Source organism: Mesoplodon mirus (genome assembly GCF_964341445.2).
Source record: "Mesoplodon mirus genome assembly, chromosome: 5".
In the NCBI taxonomy this organism is placed as follows: domain Eukaryota; kingdom Metazoa; phylum Chordata; class Mammalia; order Artiodactyla; family Ziphiidae; genus Mesoplodon; species Mesoplodon mirus.
The window spans coordinates 48,520,065-48,538,341 of record NC_138980.1 but is presented as its reverse complement, the minus strand read 5'-3'; the positions used below and the strand labels follow the sequence as shown (position 1 = coordinate 48,538,341).

Sequence of the window (18,277 nt, the reverse complement as noted above, 5' to 3'; positions counted from 1 at the left end):
CTGTTTGCAGCTGACATGATACTATACATAGAGAATCCTAAAGATGCTACCAGAAAACTACTAGAGCTCATCAATGAATTTGGTAAAGTAGCAGGATACAAAATTAATGCACAGAAATCTCTTGCATTCCCATACACTGATGATGAAAAATCTGAAAGGGAAATTAAGGAAACACTGCCATTTACCATTGCAAACAAAAGAATAAAATACCCAGGAATAAACCTATCTAAGGAGACAAAAGACCTGTATGCAGAAAACTGTAAGACACTGATGAAAGAAGTTAAAGATGATACAAACAGATGGAGAAATATACCATGTTCTTGGATTGGACGAATCAACATTGTGAAAATGACTATACTATCCAAAGCAATCTACTGATTCCATGCAATCCCTATCAAACTACCAATGGCATTTTTCAGAAAACTAGAACAAAAAATTTAACAATTTGTATGGAAACATAAAAACCCTGAATAGCCAAAGCAATCTTGAGAAAGAAAAACAGAGCTGGAGGAATCAGACTCCCTGTCTTCAGACTATACTACAAAGCTACAGTAATCAAGACAGTATTGTACTGGCACCAAAACAGAAATATAGATCAGTGGGACAGGATAGAAAGCCTAGAGATAAACCCACGCACCTATGGTCAGCTTATTTTTGATAAAGGAGGCAAGAATATACAGTGGAGAAAAGACAGCCTCTTCAATAAGTGGTGCTAGGAAAACTAGACAGCTACATGTAAAAGAATGAAATTAGAACACTCCCTAACACCATAAAATAAACTCAAAATGGACTAAAGATCTAAATGTAAGTCCAGACACTATAAAACTCCTTAGAGGCAAACACAGGCAGAACACTATGACATAAATCACAGCAAGATCCTTTTTGACCCACCTCCTAGAGAAATGGAAATAAAAACAAAAATAAACAAATGCCACCTAATGATACTTAAAAGCTTTTGCACAGCAAAGGTAACTATAAACAAGACAAAAAGACAACCCTCAGAGTGGAAGAAAATATTTGCAAATGAAGCAACTGACAAAGGATTAATCTCCAAAATTTACAAGGAGCTCATGCAGCTCAGTATCAAAAAAACAAACAACCCAATCCAAAAACGGGCAGAAGACCTAAATAGACATTTCTCCAAAGCAGATATACAGATTGCCAACAAACACATGAAAGGATGCTCAACATCACCGAAATATAGCAGAGGGAGGAACACTCCCAAACTCATTCTACGAGGCCACCATCACCCTGATACCAAAACCAAAGATGTCACAAAAAAAGAAAACTATAGGCCAATATCACTGATGAACATAGATGCAAAAATCTATGAGGTATCACCGCACACCAGCCAGAAGGGCCATCATCAAAAAATCTACAAACAATAAATGCTGGAGAGGGTGTGGAGAAAAGGGAACCCTCTTGCACTGTTGGTGGGAATGTAAATTGATACAGCCCCTATGGAAAACAGTATGGAGATTCCGTAAAAAACTAAAAATTAGAACTACCATATGACCCAGCAAACCCACTACTGGGCATATACCCTGAGAAAACCATAATTTAAAAAGAGTCCTGTACCACAATGTTCATTGCACCTCTGTTTACAATAGCCAGGACATGGAAGCAACCTAAGTGTCCATCGACAAATGAATGGATAAAGAAGATGTGGCACATATATACAATGGAATATTACTCAGCCATAAAACGAAACGAAATTGAGTTATTTGTAGTGAGGTGGATGGACCTAAGGTCTGTCATACAGAGTGAAGTAAGAAAGAGAGAAACAAATACCATATGCTAACACACATATATGGAATCTACAAAAAAAAAAAAAAGGTTTTGAAGAACCTAGGGACAGGACAGGAATAAAGACACAGATGTAGGGAATGGACTTGAGGATACGGGGAGGGGGAAGGGTAAGCTGAGACGAAGTGAGAAAGTGACATTGACATATATGCACTACCAAATGTAAAATAGATAGCCAGTGAGAAGCAGCCACATAGCATAGGGATATCAGCTTGGCGCTTTGTGACTGCCTAGAGGGGTGGGATAGGGAAGGTGCGAGGGAGATGCAAAAGGGGGGAGATATGGTGATATATGTATATGTACAGCTGATTCACTTTGTTATAAGGCAGTAACTAACACACCATTGTAATGCAATTATAATCCAATAAAGATGTTTAAAAAAAGTATAAAGTGTTTGTGCACTTTTAAAGGGAGGGACTGTGACTCATTTTTTTAAATTGAAGTATAGTTGATTTACAATGTTGTATTAATTACTGCTGTATAGCTAAGTGATTCTGTTATACACATATATACATTCCTTTTTTAAAATATGTATTTTTTTCATTATGTTTTATCATGGGATATTGAATATAGTTCTCTGTGCTATACAGCAGGACCTTGTTGTTTATCCATTCTATATATAAAAGCTTACATCTGCTAACCCCAATCTCCTACTCCATCACTCCCCCGACCCCCTCCCCCTTGGCAACCACCGGTCTCTTCTCTATGTTAATGATTCTGTTTCTGTTTCATAGATAAGTTCATTTGTGTCATATTTTAGATTCCACATATAAGTGGTATTATATGGTATTTGCCTTTATCTTTCTGACTTACTTCACTTAGTATGATAATCTCTAGTTGCATCCATGTTGCTACAAATGACATTATTTTGTTCTTTTTTATGGGTGAATAGTATTCCATTGTATATAGGTACCACATCTTCTTTATCCATTCATCTGTTGATGGACATTTAGGTTATTTTCATGTCTTGGCTATTGTGAATAGTGCTGTTATGAACATAGGAGTGCATGTATCTTTTTGAATTATATATTTATCCAGATATATGCCCAGGAGTGGGATTGCTGGATTATATGGTAATTCTAATTTTAGGTTTCTGAGGAACGTCCATACTGTTTTCTACAGTGACTGCACCAACTTACATTCTCACCAATGGTGTAGGAAGTTTCCCTTTTCTCCACACCCTCTCCAGCATTTGTTATTTGTAGACTTTTTAATAATGGCCATTATGACTGGTGTGAGGTGGTACCTCACTGTAGTTTTGATTTGCATTTCTCTAATAATTAGTGATGTTGAACATCTTTTCTTGTGCCTGCTGGCCATCTGTATATCTTCTTTGGAGAAATGTCTATTTACATCACCTGTCCATTTTTGGATTGGGTTGTTTGTTTTTTTGTTGTTGAGTTGTATGAGCTGTTTATATATTTTGGAAATTAAGCCCCTGTTGGTCGCATTGTTTGCAGATATTTTATCCCATTCTGTAGGTTGTCTTTTGGTTTTGTTTATGGTTTCCTTTGCTGTGCAAAAGCATGTAAATTTGATTAGGTCCCACTTGTTTATTTTTGTTTTATTTCTATTGCCTTGGGAGGCTGACCTAAGAAAACATTGGTACCATTTATGTCAGAGAATGTTTTGCCTATGTTCTCTTCTAGGAGTTTTATGATGTCATGTAATATGTTTAAGTCTTTAAACCATTTTGAGTTTATTTTTGTGTATGGTGAGAGAGTGTGCTCTCACTTCACTGATTTACAGGCAGCTGTCCAGGTTTCCCAACACCACTTGCTGAAGAGACTTTTTTCCCATTGACTCCTTTGTCGAAGATTAATTGACCATAGGTGTGTGGGTTTATCTCTGGGCTCTCTATTCTGTTCCATTGATCCATATGTCTGTTTTCATGCCAGTACCACACTGTTTTGATTACTGTAGCTTTGTAGTATTGTCCGAAGTCTGGGAGGGTTATGCTTCCTGCTTTGTTCTTTTTCTTCAGGAATGCTTTGGCATTTGTGGGTCTTTTATGGTTCCATATGAATTTTAGGACTATTTGTTCTAGTTCTGTGAAAAATGTCATGAGTAATTTGATAAGGATTGCATTAAATCTGTAGATTGCCCAAAGCACCTATTATTACCATGTCCTTGCTTATGTCCCCAGTCCCACTCCTTCTACATCAAGCTCTGGACACACCCTACTAAACTTCTGACGTTTCTTGTCTTGGGGTGTTCACGTGTGTAGTTCACAGGGCTGGCTCCTTCTCATCTTTCTTCAGATCTCTGCATGCACAAACACATGGAAGAACATGTGTGTGGTGGTCCTCTGGTTTAGTGGCTCATTACCACATTGTAGTCTTGTTTCCTAGCTGGGAGTGTTTGGACTTTCTACACTTTTATCATGACTGTTTTGTGATTGTTTTCCTAGATTTAAATTTTTGATGACTGAGAAGTGAAATATCATGAAAAAAATCTAGGAATACTGGAACTCAGTCTACTACCTAATATTTTAGCTACATTTTAGAAAATACAGTCCACTAAAACTGGTTTATAAATTACCAGACACAAAAGATCAAATCTTCAACACTTCACTCATTAACAAAAGCTGATTCTGTTACTACTATATGCATGTTACTAAAACAGAGCTCTTCTGATATGGGAGGGAATTCTGCCTAGGATTTCCTTCCTATTTCCATGATTAAAACTCTGCCAGGCATACTTACTGAAGGGTGACCATGGTGATCAGTTACTGGAAGTCTGTTTTGGGGACCCTGCACAACAATCTTTGCAAAGCTACTTTTGGTTAATTTGTTTCTGACACGCCTGTTCTGTATTTATCAGAGGGAGGTCATTGTTCCATAGGTTATGACAATGAAGGGAGCTGATGTATATAAGGACAGAGCTAGCTACCGCCATTTCATGAAGAGGATGGAAATCTTGCTGGATTCCTCCTCTGTTAGGGATAAAATTTATCTAGGATTCATAAGGAACACTATGAATATGGATGCACTATTTCTATAGCCATATCCTTCTGTGAAGTATTTGACAGAGAACAGTGTACAAAATTGCCAGGCCCCCTTGCAAACAACTCAGAGGCCTTCAGGTTTGACCCGTTTTACTCTCTCTTCTCAAAGGATAGAAAAGGGGGTTCAAAAGGTTTAAAATTCACCAAGCACTCAACACCCAGTCTCTCAATCTAAGCTTCCCTAAAAAAACCTAAAGTGGGTAAGACACTTACTTCTTCATAATTATAAAAAGCTAGTAAATATGCACTATGTATCTGAAGAAATAATGTTGAAAACTGAGCAAGAGCTCTGGTGTCACCAATTTTTAATAATCAGGGTCCAGAGAACAAGTTCATGACAGGCATTTTGCTTGTGACTGAAGTGAAAGGCAAAACTAAATTTTTTGTACCTCAAGCAGCTCACCTTATAAACAGAATAAATCAAGTAAATGGATACATAGTTACTAAGAAATACTTATCTGTTAATTCTCAACAGACAGGAGCAGTTACCTGTGGCCTGAGGACAACTGGGGAGCCCTGAGACCCATTCAGGGGACCTGCGAGGTTCCACCTTTTCCAACCATATATTTCTGAGGCCGGACTTTTTTCATGTATTTCTACCAAAACAACATGGCACAGCAGATCGAATGCAGAAGCAGGTAAGAGAATCTTGCTGTATTCTATTAAGCCAGGTAATAAAGAGATTTTCAGAAATGTAAAACAATGCCACTCTTCTCACAGATTTTTATTTTGAAAAAGTTTTTAATAAAATTGTAATTTGGCAGGTGATGGGCTTGCTACTATAAAACCAATTAATATTTTTAAAGTTTCTCAGCTTTTATTTCAAATTTTCAAGTTTCTCACCTTTTATTTCAGTTAGTATTAACAGATAGGACCCACATAAACAAAAGCTCCTTGGGGTCCTCATTAGTTGTTAATGGCATTAAGGGCGTCCTGAGGTCAAACTGTTCCATATACCAACTCTAAGCACTCTTATCTCAAATGGAAGAAAGTGCTTGGAGCATTTGAAAAACACAGATGGACAGTTAAGAAAAATCAAATGGAAATGTAGGGTTCCATAGTCCAGGACTCAGTTATTTAAAGTAATGACATTTATGATTTTTATTTTTTTGGCTGCACCACGCAGCTTGCAGGATCTTAGTTCCCTGACCAGGGATTGAACCCCAGGCCATCGCAGTGAAAGCGCCAAGTCCTAACCACTGGACCTCCAAGGAATTCCTGACACTTGTTTTTGTTGTTGTTGTTGTTTTTTGCGGTACGCGGGCCTCTCACTGTTGTGGCCTCTCCCGTTTGCGGAGCATAGGCTCCGGACGCGCAGGCTCAGCGGCCATGGCCCATGGGCCCAGCCGCTCCGCGGCATGTGGGATCCTCCCGGACCGGGGCATGAACCTGTGTCCCCTGCATCGGCAGGCGGACTCTCAACCACTGCACCACCAGGGAAGCCCCCTGACACTTGTTTTAAAGGGTAACAAATGAAAATTATGTTTGCCCATCAGGACTTTCAAATCCATTCAAAATCCCTGGGAAACTAAGCATCTGAATTGGCTGCATGCTGATTCTTCCCCCACTGGGGTAATCCAGTGCAGTGTGAAGGGGTGCTAGGAGCTACTTATTATGTCTGTGAGAGCAGTGCATTAGCAAGGCTGCCATTTTCATAGAAGGAAGACACATAAGAATTAAGGTCATGGGCTTCCCTGGTGGCGCAGTGGTTGAGCGTCCGCCTGCCGATGCAGGGGACACGGGTTCGTGCCCTGGTCCGGGAAGATCCCACATGCCGCGGAGCGGCTGGGCCCGTGAGCCATGGCCGCTGAGCCTGCGCGTCCGGAGCCTGTGCTCCACAATGGGAGAGGCCACAACAGTGAGAGGCCCGCGTACCGCAAAAAAAAAAAAAAAAAAAAAAAAAAAAAAGAATTAAGGTCATAATGAGTTAAAAGTAAACATAAAATCTTCTTTTAGGGACTTCCCTGGTGGTCCAGTGGTTGGAACTCTGTGCTTCCACTGCAGGGGGTGTGGGGTTTGATCCCTGGTTGGGGAACTAAGATCCTGCAAGCAGCCAAAAAGAAAAAAAAGAAAGAAAGAAAAGAAAAGAAAAGGAGAGCAAATAATCCTCTTTTATGTTTTTGTTTTTTTAGTTTTTATATCAGATTGCTTCTCTGGATATTAGAATAACAAGATCTTAGTCAAGAAAATTGCAAGAAGTCAAGAGAAAAATTGAGATCTCTACTGCTTCTAAAAGCTGAGAACATTCTGAGGGTTATTTGTGTGGCAAGTCAAGAGCTCACTTTCATAGTTCTCTCCCTCACATCTGCACTAATGTGGTAAGTGTAAGTGAGTCAATACATTCACAAAGCAGCTCGTTTACAATTTGCTTGTTGGTTAAAAAAAGAAAGTAGAATTAAATACAGGCAGATAGGAAAATGCTCAATTAGAAATCAGCTTAGTAACAGTCTCTCAGGCTTTCTTTTATTTTTTAAACTTTTTTTTAAAATTTATTTTTGGCTGCATTGGGTCTTTGTTGCTGTGCACAGGCTTTCTCTAGTTGCGGCGAGCAGGGTCTACTCTTCATTGCAGTGTGGCGGCTTCTCTTGTTGCGGAGCATGGGCTCTAGGCGTGCAGACTTCAGTAGTTGTGGCATGCGGGCTCAGTATTTGTGGCTCGTGGGCTCTAGAGCACAGGCTCAGTAGTTGTGGCTCATGGGCTCTAGAGCGTAGGCTCAGTAGTTGTGGTTCACAGGCTTAGTTGCTGTACAGCACGTGGGATCTTCCTGGACCAGGGCTCGAACCTGTGTCCCCTGCATTGGCAGGTGGATTATTAACCACTGTGCCACCAGGGAAGTCCCTCAGGCTTTCTTTTTTTTTTCTTCTTTTTCTGCGGTACGCGGGCCTCTTACTGTGACGGCCTCTCCCGTTGCGGAGCACAGGCTCCGGACGCGCAGGCTCAGCGGCCATGGCTCACGGGCCTAGCCGCTCCTCGGCATGTGGGATCTTCCTGGACCGGGGCACGAACCCATGTCCCATGCATCGGCAGGCGGACTCTCAACCACTGCACCACCAGGGAAGCCCCCTCTCAGGCTTTCTTAACTATACACTCCTTTTAGGAGTATGAGGTTTTGGGATTTGCTATGTGATTAAATGACGTGCATGTAAAACGGTTAGCACAGTGACTGGCACGTAGGAAGTTCCTGATATGTAAGCACATTTGCATAAATAATAAAAATGTGAGGCAGAGAAACATTTACAGCATATATATGTCAGTGCTGCTGATCTCACTTATTTTAATTATCCAACACTTCCAGATTTTAAGTTAATTTTAGAAAAAATGTATTAGGGCCCAGAAAAGTCAGATCAATTGATCAAGGTGTCACACAATGAGGGCTTGAAATGGGATTAGATCTGTCTGCTTCCAAGTCCATGCTCTTTCCACAATGCAGTGCTGTCTCCCAGGAGAGCTGATACACAAAGCCAGTTTATTACAGAAATCTATTTACCGTAAGGTGTGTTCTGTGCTTAGGACAGTTAGCTTTTAGTGTTTCAAAAATATTTGAGAAGAAAAAGGTATTAACCCTTCCCTCCAAATATAAGTAACTATAGGCCTCAACTTATTAGTGACTAGCTCCAACGGCATTATGGGTATCATTCAGGCAACTTATTTTAAACAAAAAAGTAGACATCCCAAGTACTGTATAAGAACACTGTATCTATTTATGGTTCCTGAAGATCATATCAGAGAAGTAAAAAACATTTTAAGAGGGAAAAAAATGAATCTGGAATGGCAGGGGAGATTCACACATTATATGTAAATTGCAGGAACAGTAACTAATTCCTTCTCTCCCCAAAATAGTAGGCAAAATGAAAAACAGATACAACAGAGAAGCTATTGAAAAAGGAAAGAGGTACAGCAAGGGCAAAAGGGAGCCCAACAGATTATTAAAGAAGAGTATTTTCTTGCCAGCTCCAAACTATTTTGGGGTATTCAGACCTTTCTTTAGGTATCACTTAATAACCCCTTCAGAGACAAGTCATTAAATTGAATGGAACCCCAATGAGGCAATTCTTGTTTTCTTCTTTCATGGGCTCTGAAACAAAAAATACTGGTAAGACAGCAGACTGTACGTTGAGGTACAGTAATAACTAAGGTAGGGGTTCCCTTCTGTCTTCAGAACACAACATTGGAAGAAGGCATAGTAGTAAAGAAAATGCTTTAGAAATAAATCAGTTTTAATGGAAAGAAATTTTAAACACGAAAGTTTAGAAACAAAATATTTATTTCCTTTAAGAACCATACATATTTGAAAGGGTGATGCCATACCTCTCAATTTAAAGAAAAAATTCATTTAAGATTGCGGGTTTTAAATATCAGTGAAGATATTCTCCAAGCTGCCACCAGAGCCTGGCTTGATTGCTCTGAAGTAACAACACTTGAAAGCTCCTATTCTTTGAAACTAATTTAAACACATTGAATTGTTGAAAGATTAAAAACCACAGTCAGCTAATTACACTCTCTCTCATCTCTTATTCAGCAAATGAATCACTTTTCATTACCACTTAGCTGAAGTACATGAATTTCTGCCTAATTAGAAATGTTGTAGATGGAACATTAGCAAGAATGGAGCAGGTCAGGATATCTTTGCTGCTTCATTTTTAATTCCTAACAGCAGAGTCCGATAGGAAGGAATAGAGAAGTCATTAAATAATTTTAAATTATTTATAAAAATTACTTTGCCCAAATTATAATTATTTTTTCCCCAAACGGTCTCTAATGTCTAACATAATGAAAGAAAAAGCAGTTCAACATTGATTTTAATGAACATTTTAATGTTATGTATAACAGAACTATATTATGAATACAATGGAAATGAAGTTTTATCAATTTAATTAAAAAAATTTCAACACAAAGTAGGGAGGTAATAATTTGATGCCTATATTATAGTATTTATTTTAAAAAATATTCCCAGCTTGAGGGTGAAACAATTTTGCATTCCAAACTCTAGAATAATGATTTTCATGTGACCTTAATGCAGAATTACAGCAGGAAAACAAAAACATTTTAATTTCCTTTATTTGCCATTAAATCAATAAAATCTTTGACTGCTACAGGTCTCCTTTAATAATATATATATTTAACTTCTCTCTATTGGAACCATATTGCTAATGCCATATTAATACACTCGAAACCAAAACAATACTGTATAAAATCTAAAAGCCAACGTTGTTGAGTTCTAACATTTATATTTAAGGTCTTAATGGATTTTTACCCTTTTCAAAAATTTTTTGAAGACACCAAAAAAAAAAATAAATATTTTTCTTTTTGACTGTTCCTGACTATTACATGGTGGCTACAGGGATAAACACAGAAGGAAGCCTTGCCAAGTTATCACTGCAAAGTGTAAATAATGACTGCTAAGAACAAATAAAAATACTGGAGGTTTTTTTTTTCTTTTCTTTTAAAGGAAACCATAGAGCAGTCCTGAAAAAAATATTTTTCCGAGTTCTGCACAGGATAATTATAGCAGAAGAAATGGGAAAAGTCCCATAGCTATCACCAATTGCTTAAAGAGGTTTTGTTACAATAAAAATTTGGATAGTATAATAGCAGTATTGCTGGAACATTAGCAAAAGTATATACATTTCAGTTACCTTTGATTTAGCCATAATCACATATGTATGCCTTTTTTGGACAAAAATATATATTTTTATAAAAAACTGATCATCCAACTTTAATGATTTCATATATGGACTCAAGAGTGGTAGTAAAAGGAACAGACCCAATTGTGACAAGGCGATTCAGGGACAGAAAAATCAAGTTCTTCAGGAAAAGAAAAGTATAAAATTAGAGATTCAAACACATTTATTCAGCCCTATTCTAGTACTCCCACATATTATGATATTAAAATGGGCTCCTCAATTTATAAAGGCTTTCAGTGGTCTCACTACCCCATTTGTGGTCTAGTCTCATTGGGAAAAATGATTCTGACTGCCTCATCTGAAGCGCCCTTGCCTGGCCATCTGAAATACTAGATATTTCGTTTTTATAAAACAACCTTTTTGGTTCTTAATGTAGGTTTATTTTAATTAATTGATGAAAGAAAGGGGAGTTGACTTAGCATTTTCCATCCCAACATCACCTATCTGCACCACTAAAAATCCTTCATTCAATCTGCTCCTTTACAATCTCTTATTTGCTAAAGTTGGCGAAATTTGCAAAGGCATCTTGCTTGGGTTGCACAGTTCCAGAAGTCATGGCTAAGCTGGGCATGCCCATTCCCATTGTGCCTGTCAGGCCCATCCCAGCAGTTGACATCCCTATGTTCATGTTCATGCCCATCATGCTCTGGTTCATCATTGGACTATTTCCAAGAGGGGCCATTCCCATGGTGCCAGTCATCACACTGGGCATGCTCATAGGCATGGGTCCCCCCATCAGAGGGTTAGTTTGGGGCCGGACAGGAAGCATGTTCGATGGAGAACTGAGGTTTACAGCTCCGAAACTTTGGGTCATCACATTCATAGGCTGTTGCATATCTAACAGAAGAAAAGAGACAAAAGAACTTTATCACACTGAATTCTTAGATTCACAGAGCAGAAAAATAATACAATCTTCCTGACCATGAATACTTGTAAACTCCAATAAAATTACTTTATAGTGATTTTTTAAATAAAAGAAGTCAATTAACTTGTATTGTTTACTCTTGAGAAATATTCAGTAGCTGTTAGCTCTGATTTCCCCAAGATGTAGAAACAGTAAGAGTGGGCTGGCAGAAAACATCAGACACTTTAAAACCATTCCTATAAAATCTACTACTGAATCTAACCTAACAAGTTGTCAAGAGCTACTGTGTATCAAAACCTTAAGAAGTTTATATCCTTTGACTCGCTCTATTTTTAGAACATTATATTAAGGGAAAAAATCACAAGTAAAAAGATTTATACAAAATCATGGAGTTATTTATAATAGGAAAAAAGCTGGAAACAACTGAAATAACCAACAATAGAGGAAATGCACACTAATATGATGGATAACTATAAAGATCCAAAAATCACGCTTTCTTTTTTTTTTTTTTTGCGGTACGCGGGCCTCTCACTGTTGTGGCCTCTCCCGTTGCGGAGCACAGGCTCCGGACGCGCAGGCTCAGCGGCCATGGCTCACGGGCCTAGCTGCTCCATGGCATGTTGGATCTTCCCAGACCGGGGCACGAAGCCGTGTCCCCTGCATCGGCAGGCGGACGCTCAACCACTGCGCCACAAGGGAAGCCCCTTGCTTTCTTTAAGAATATTCAACACAGAAAAAACAATAATGTTGAATATGAACTGCAAGAAACAAAATATAGACAGAATGATCTCAAGTATTAAAAATGTGGTTAGAAAAGATGGATTATGAAGAAATATGAATTAATGGTGATTATCCCTGGATTATGGAGTTCAGATGATTTTTGTTTACTGACATATCTGCCTATATTAAAAATTCTTTCTCAACAAATACTTTTATTTTAGTGATCAGGCTCCCAAAACTCACCACCATACAATAAATGTTAACATGTCAAGAGCAGAATACAAAGCAATTCAATGTGCCAGGAGTGATACCAGGTATTGTGTGAAAAAAATCTTAAGTGAATACACAGTTGCTTTCAGTACAGTTTTATTTCATGGCTTGAAGTAGTCCTGGCATAAGGGCAAAGGATTACAAGTACACAAAGAAATGGGATGTCTTGCAGTAACTTACTCTGTTGTTGAATCATTGTATTGAGCGATGGCTGCTGGGGTTTGGAAGGCTGCATACCAGGTAGTAAGTTGTCTAGGCTGATGTTTACACTGGGGTCAGACCAAGTAGAGGGCAGGGTTTTGCTGACTGACTTCTGGACCATATCTGTATTCTGATTATAGAGAGGATTAGGCTTCTGCAGCACTGTGCTAACATTTTGCAAAGGCTGGAAAATAGGAAAATGCTCTAAAAATTAAGCATCTGCTCTATAAAGATTACCAGACGGCAATTTAATCATAGTAACTCCAAATATATACAAAAATTTGTAATAAACTCTTGAAACCAATAAGAACAACAAATGTTCTACATTAAGGTCTTCAATATCCGGAATTACCAGCTTCCCATAATATTCCTCTGAAGTCCAAATCATGTTTGGGGTGGGGAAAAAACTAACATATTTACACTAACAGTTATCCTCCCATCACCCCAAGTCTAGAAGCCACAAGCCTGGGGCAACTATTAACTTCGGGTTAGTGCAACTATAAAGAAATATACAAGTGGAAATTTATTCTTACAAAATGGAATTCGGGATATGATTTCTCATGTTAAAAAAACAAAACCATCAAAACAGCAAATTACATTCCACATAACCTGACTGACATATCCCTGCTCCAAGTATACTTCTATTGCCTAAAGCGAGCAACACTAGTGGAATTTGATACAGTATGGACCAATACAGAAGAAAGGAGAAATTCAGGAAAAAGCAGCAAAGGTGCCTGGTAGTTACTACCAGAATAATTTTAACAAGGACAGAAAAAGGGAAATAAATACAAATAGGAAGAATCATTAAAAATGGACTAATGCAGACTCACAACACAGTTGCAATTAAGATTGAAAATTAGTAGATTGGCTTTATGCTTAGACCATATGAAAGAAACAGAGTGAACTGGCTTGAGTTTGTTCAGTTCAATTTAATGGTACTGGTATGGCTTTCATGTCCTTTTTCTTAATGTTAGGTCTAATATCTGTTATACAGATCAGTCACCTTTCTGCTTCTTTCTTCTCTTCCTTCATCCTAACACCCAAAACAGGAGATTCTACATATTAAAATGAATAATTAGCCTCATAAACAAATATTCCGAATAGCCTGAGTCAAAAATAGCAAGTTCCTGATACAACTCAGACACATATATTCTGCACTTGTTTGAATTCTAAGCTAGTATTAGGTAATTTAGATTTAATTTTAAAAAGTGAATTTAAAAGTTCCTGTTTAGTTATTTTCCTTTATGAAAATAAGAGTTGAAAGAAGAGCCTATATAAACATAATGTAGAGCAGGTCCAGAATAGGGAAGAACATTTAGAGAATAATTTTCTATATTAGCAATATATCTCTATTCCTTCTTCTTCTCTTTTTTTTAATGTCTTTAATTTTTTATTTTTAGGCCGTGCTGCACAGCACAAGGGATCTTGGTTCCCCAACCAGGGATCGAACCCACATGCCCTGCAGTGGAAACGCAGAGTCTTAACCACTGGGCCACCAGGGAACTCCTTTATTCCTTCCTCTTAAAAACAATTTTTTAAACTATTAAATTCCAATTTGCTTATTATTAGTTCAATAAATTTTCAACAAATGCCTCCTCTGTGCAAGCCATCACACTTGGCTTTGCATGGACAGCAAGATGAGTGAGGAGGCCTTGCCCTGGAGAACCCAAATGACTATTCCAGGGGAAAGGACACAAGGTAAACGCAATGTACAAAAGTAATCTATGTGTCACCTGCTTATTTTTCTGTTTTATGCTAATCTGCCATTAGATTAGTTAGAGCATCTCAAAGATTATGAATCACAATTTCCAAGGGAGGCAGACAACTTACCTGTGATCTTGACATGGGCAAACCCAGACCTACAGTATTAGTGCTCATCATAGAGAAATTCATACTCTGGGAAGATGTCATTGTTGCCTGCGATGAGCCCATAAGATCAAATAAGTCTGAAGAATTTGAGGCAGCTGGAGGTGGGCCTGAAGCTGGTTGTGAGCTACTGACAAGCTCTACAGCTGGCTGTGAGGCACTGCTGAAGAGCTCACCACTGCCAGCAACAGGGCCTGACGGGGCTTGGTTGAAGGCACTCCAGTCACCAAAGTCTCCATTCCCACTTGCTGCTGTTACTGAGAAAGAAGGAAGGGTAAGAAAGTTTCTGAAATGCACAGAACACATATGACAATCTTCCAACTGAAACAAATTAGAGCTGATCTGTGTCCATCCAGATTAACATCTGCAGGTACCATCTCCATCTGGACATTATTCTTTCTCATGAATATTCCACCAGTGTTAACAAGGTGGCAAAGAAAAAAAACTTCCACATTTAAAGTAAAATCCATCTCTTGGCATTGGCAGGTCTGAGGTGACACAAAGAAATTACAGAAACTAAAACTTTCCTTCAACCTAAGTTTGCGTATCAAATATGTTTCTAGCTAAACAAATATGAACTAGCCTGAGATCCCCAAAAAACAAGAAAAAAACTCTAAACTGGTTAAACTCTTTGCTGGGAGATCCAGAATCCTCATGCAAGGAGTAACTCAGTAAAATCAGACAGTTCAACTCATTTTGTTCATTCATTATTTGGAAAGGTTCAAAGAGAAATCAGACTATGATTTATACCATCTCATGTAAATAAAACCCCAAATTCATTAAAAAGAAAAACCCAAAAACTCAATAAAATTAAGACTAGGATTACTAAATTTGTGTAAGAAGTTCTCACCCATTTGGCCATGCTTCCACTGACAACACAAAGGCTACAGAGAGCCATGATATATAACCTTAGTACATTGTTTACTTCAAATGGGACTGTTCAATCTATTTAAGTAAAAAGCGGGGTATAGTGTTAAGAGGGGAACTCACGCTAATATTTAAAAAAAGAAACAAAACTATCACTATGCTTCAAAGTATAATTATAACAAGTTTAAGATTTAATGCATAAAAAAGATTTAATGCATTTAATAATATAAAAATTAATAGGTTAGGGCTTCCCTGGTGGCGCAGTGGTTGGGAGTCCGCCTGCAGATGCGCGGGACGAGGGTTCGTGCCCCGGTCCGGGAAGATCCCACATGCTGAGGAGCGGCTGGGCCCATGAGCCATGGCCGCTGAGCCTGCGCGTCCGGAGGCTGTGCTCCGCAACGGGAGAGGCCACGACAATGAGAGGCCTGCGTACCCCCCCCAAAATTAATAGGTTAATTAATAGACTGAAATATTTAAGAGAACGGATTTTGTATTTTACTGGCTGTGTGACCTTACTTAACCTTCTCTATGCCTTTGTATTTTTATTTTATTTAAAGGAGAGCTTTTATTTATTTATGTGGCCACACCGTGAGGCATGCGGGATCTTAGTTCCCCAACCAGGGATCAAACCCATGCCCCTGCAGTGGAAGCACGGAATCTTACCCACTGGACTGCCAGAGAAGTCCCCCGTGCCACACTTTTTAAAAAATCTAAGTTGTGAAGATTGAATAACTTAATATATAGTAAGTGCCATTTGAGGTTTATTGTTACTTTGGATTAATTGTGAAAAGACAGAGGAGAGGGAAAGCATCACACTTTCTTTCCTTTAGGTATGCCATATAAAAGTATAAGTCAAGCTTCTATAAATTCTGCATACATAATACTATTTGGAACACAATAAATATAAAGGCAAGTGATACTTGAAAAAAATTTTTTTAAACTAGGCTATACTAAGTAAACAAACTTTGCTTTAAGAAAGGGACAAACAGATAAATATGAATTAATGGAAGTTGAAAAAAGCAAAGGTGAAGAAAGAGCTACATATAAACTGTCATCTGAAAGCAAACAGTATGTAGTTCAAGTTAATTAACACCATTTCTTTGCACTACATGTTCACTTACAACTAGGAAATACATTTTGTCTAGCCTAAAAGGTAACCAACCACTGTGATACTGTGTCTCATTATGCTAAATATCAAGAGAACAATAACATTAAGTTTTAAAATTATATCTTCTATTACCATTTTGTAATGTAAGCACCCTCAAAAGAGAAAATAATTCACTTAGAAACCCCAAGTTCTACCAACAATTTAATATAAGAACTGGGCTGATATTCATTACTTCTGGATTTTGCTAAAACACGTCTTTGATCTTCTTCACAAAAAAGACTGAATTAAGAGTTTTACAATTAGTTCTATGTATTAAACAATTTAAACAATTTAAGGAAGACTGCTGGATAAAGGTAAACTTTATGCTGATTTTCTATCTGCTTGATCTAGAAAACAGAATAAGAATGGAAACTGGGGCAAAATGTGTTGCCCCATCTGAAAACTTTATCTGAGATGATTAATCATGGGAGGAAGAGATTTCTAGTGAGGCATATATTGTTCAGCAATCATTAATCATTGTTGCAACAGTTTCAGCCCCTTGCATAATGGTGATCAGGTTATGTTAATCACATAAGATGAAGAGATGTTATCACTTAGCAACATTAACGTATTTGAATTATTTGCACTTTATATACATAAAAACTTTGAGAATTACACAGGCAGTCTGTAAAATTAGGGCAATGTTTATTTTCCACTTTGATTTGCCTAAAGCAAGGTATTAACCCTTACAAGGTATAACCACACTTCTAAAATGAAGTAGTTCATTACTCATTAAAACCTATGCATCTTTCTTCCTAAATCCTCACTAACCTAGACAGTACTAAATATAAATTTTAATCCAATTAATGGGGATAGATAACTCTACTTGAAATGAATAATAAAACTAATTCAGTTAAATATTTCCTCCTTGCCTCACCTCATGTTTATGATATTTATAGCTAAATTTTTTATATTATCTCTCAAACTTCAGACTGACCAGATTTTATGGAAAAAAACATTAGAACCAACCCCTTTACAACCTAAAAGACACTTAATAATGAACTCAGACCCTATTCTACACGTCTCTACAGACGTTACTCTATCCTTATAAAGAACCATGACAAGTAGCATTATTCCCAATTTTATAAAGGTGGAGGCTCAGAGGCTTTCATAAAGTTAAATAGCTACCAAAGTATATGGCAGGGGTAGTAAGATAAAAATATTAATAATAAGGAGGAAAAATACAAGCCCTTCACCTCAATCCATTATGTTAAGCCTATATTCTGCTTGGATGTTAGCTTTTTTTTTTTTTGCCATTTTAAAAAAATTGAGGGTGTAATTGACACATAACATTATCAGTTTCAGGTGGACAACATAATGATTTGATCTTTACAAATACTGTGAAATGATCACAACAAATTTAGTGTATTTTAAAATTTCTAATTTAACATGGAATGAGGATTTTTTTTTTGCCTGAGGTTCAACTGCTCACATTTAAGGATATGCCAAAATGAAGTTCAGTTATTTTTCATAGAAATTCTTTTAAGATATCTAAATTATAAAGAAATGAATTTTGGTAAGATGGTCTGCCCAACTCCAATGTCCCCAAATTTCATTCAAGAAAATCATATAAGCTAAACATAAACCATAATATTCTTCCTGCTAAAATGAGATTTATACTTATTCACACTCCCTATGCACCTACTCCCCACACCCCCGCCCCCAAAAATAAAACAAGAGTCACTTATGAGTGAGGGCAATTCTATTTAGGTGTACCTGAGTAGTCTGCAACCAGATTAATTCGTCTGGCACATTTAGGATACTGGCCCAATAAAGTACCTTTGTGAATAAATTCTTTGGGAATTGGGAATTATAAACACTACTACAAGTAGAAAATGGCCAAA

The 18,277-nt window shown here is 37.7% G+C and overlaps 1 protein-coding gene across 3 annotated transcripts in view; it reads right to left on the bottom strand.

The window, feature by feature from the left end:
• Nucleotides 1-9,059: 9,059 nt before the first annotated feature.
• Nucleotides 9,060-18,277, bottom strand: part of CLINT1 (clathrin interactor 1) — a 67,017-nt gene continuing 57,799 nt past the window's right edge. For 2 of the 3 annotated variants that reach the window (XM_082621582.1, XM_082621584.1), the window contains exons 10-12: nucleotides 14,384-14,676; nucleotides 12,533-12,737; nucleotides 9,060-11,334 (exon numbers count right to left, since the gene is read on the bottom strand). In XM_082621582.1, the coding sequence (XP_082477708.1) occupies nucleotides 10,988-11,334; nucleotides 12,533-12,737; nucleotides 14,384-14,676 (845 nt within the window). In that variant the 3' untranslated portion in view covers nucleotides 9,060-10,987. The remainder of the gene's footprint in view (nucleotides 11,335-12,532; nucleotides 12,738-14,383; nucleotides 14,677-18,277) is intronic. The other variant, XM_082621583.1, reaches the window with a different exon arrangement.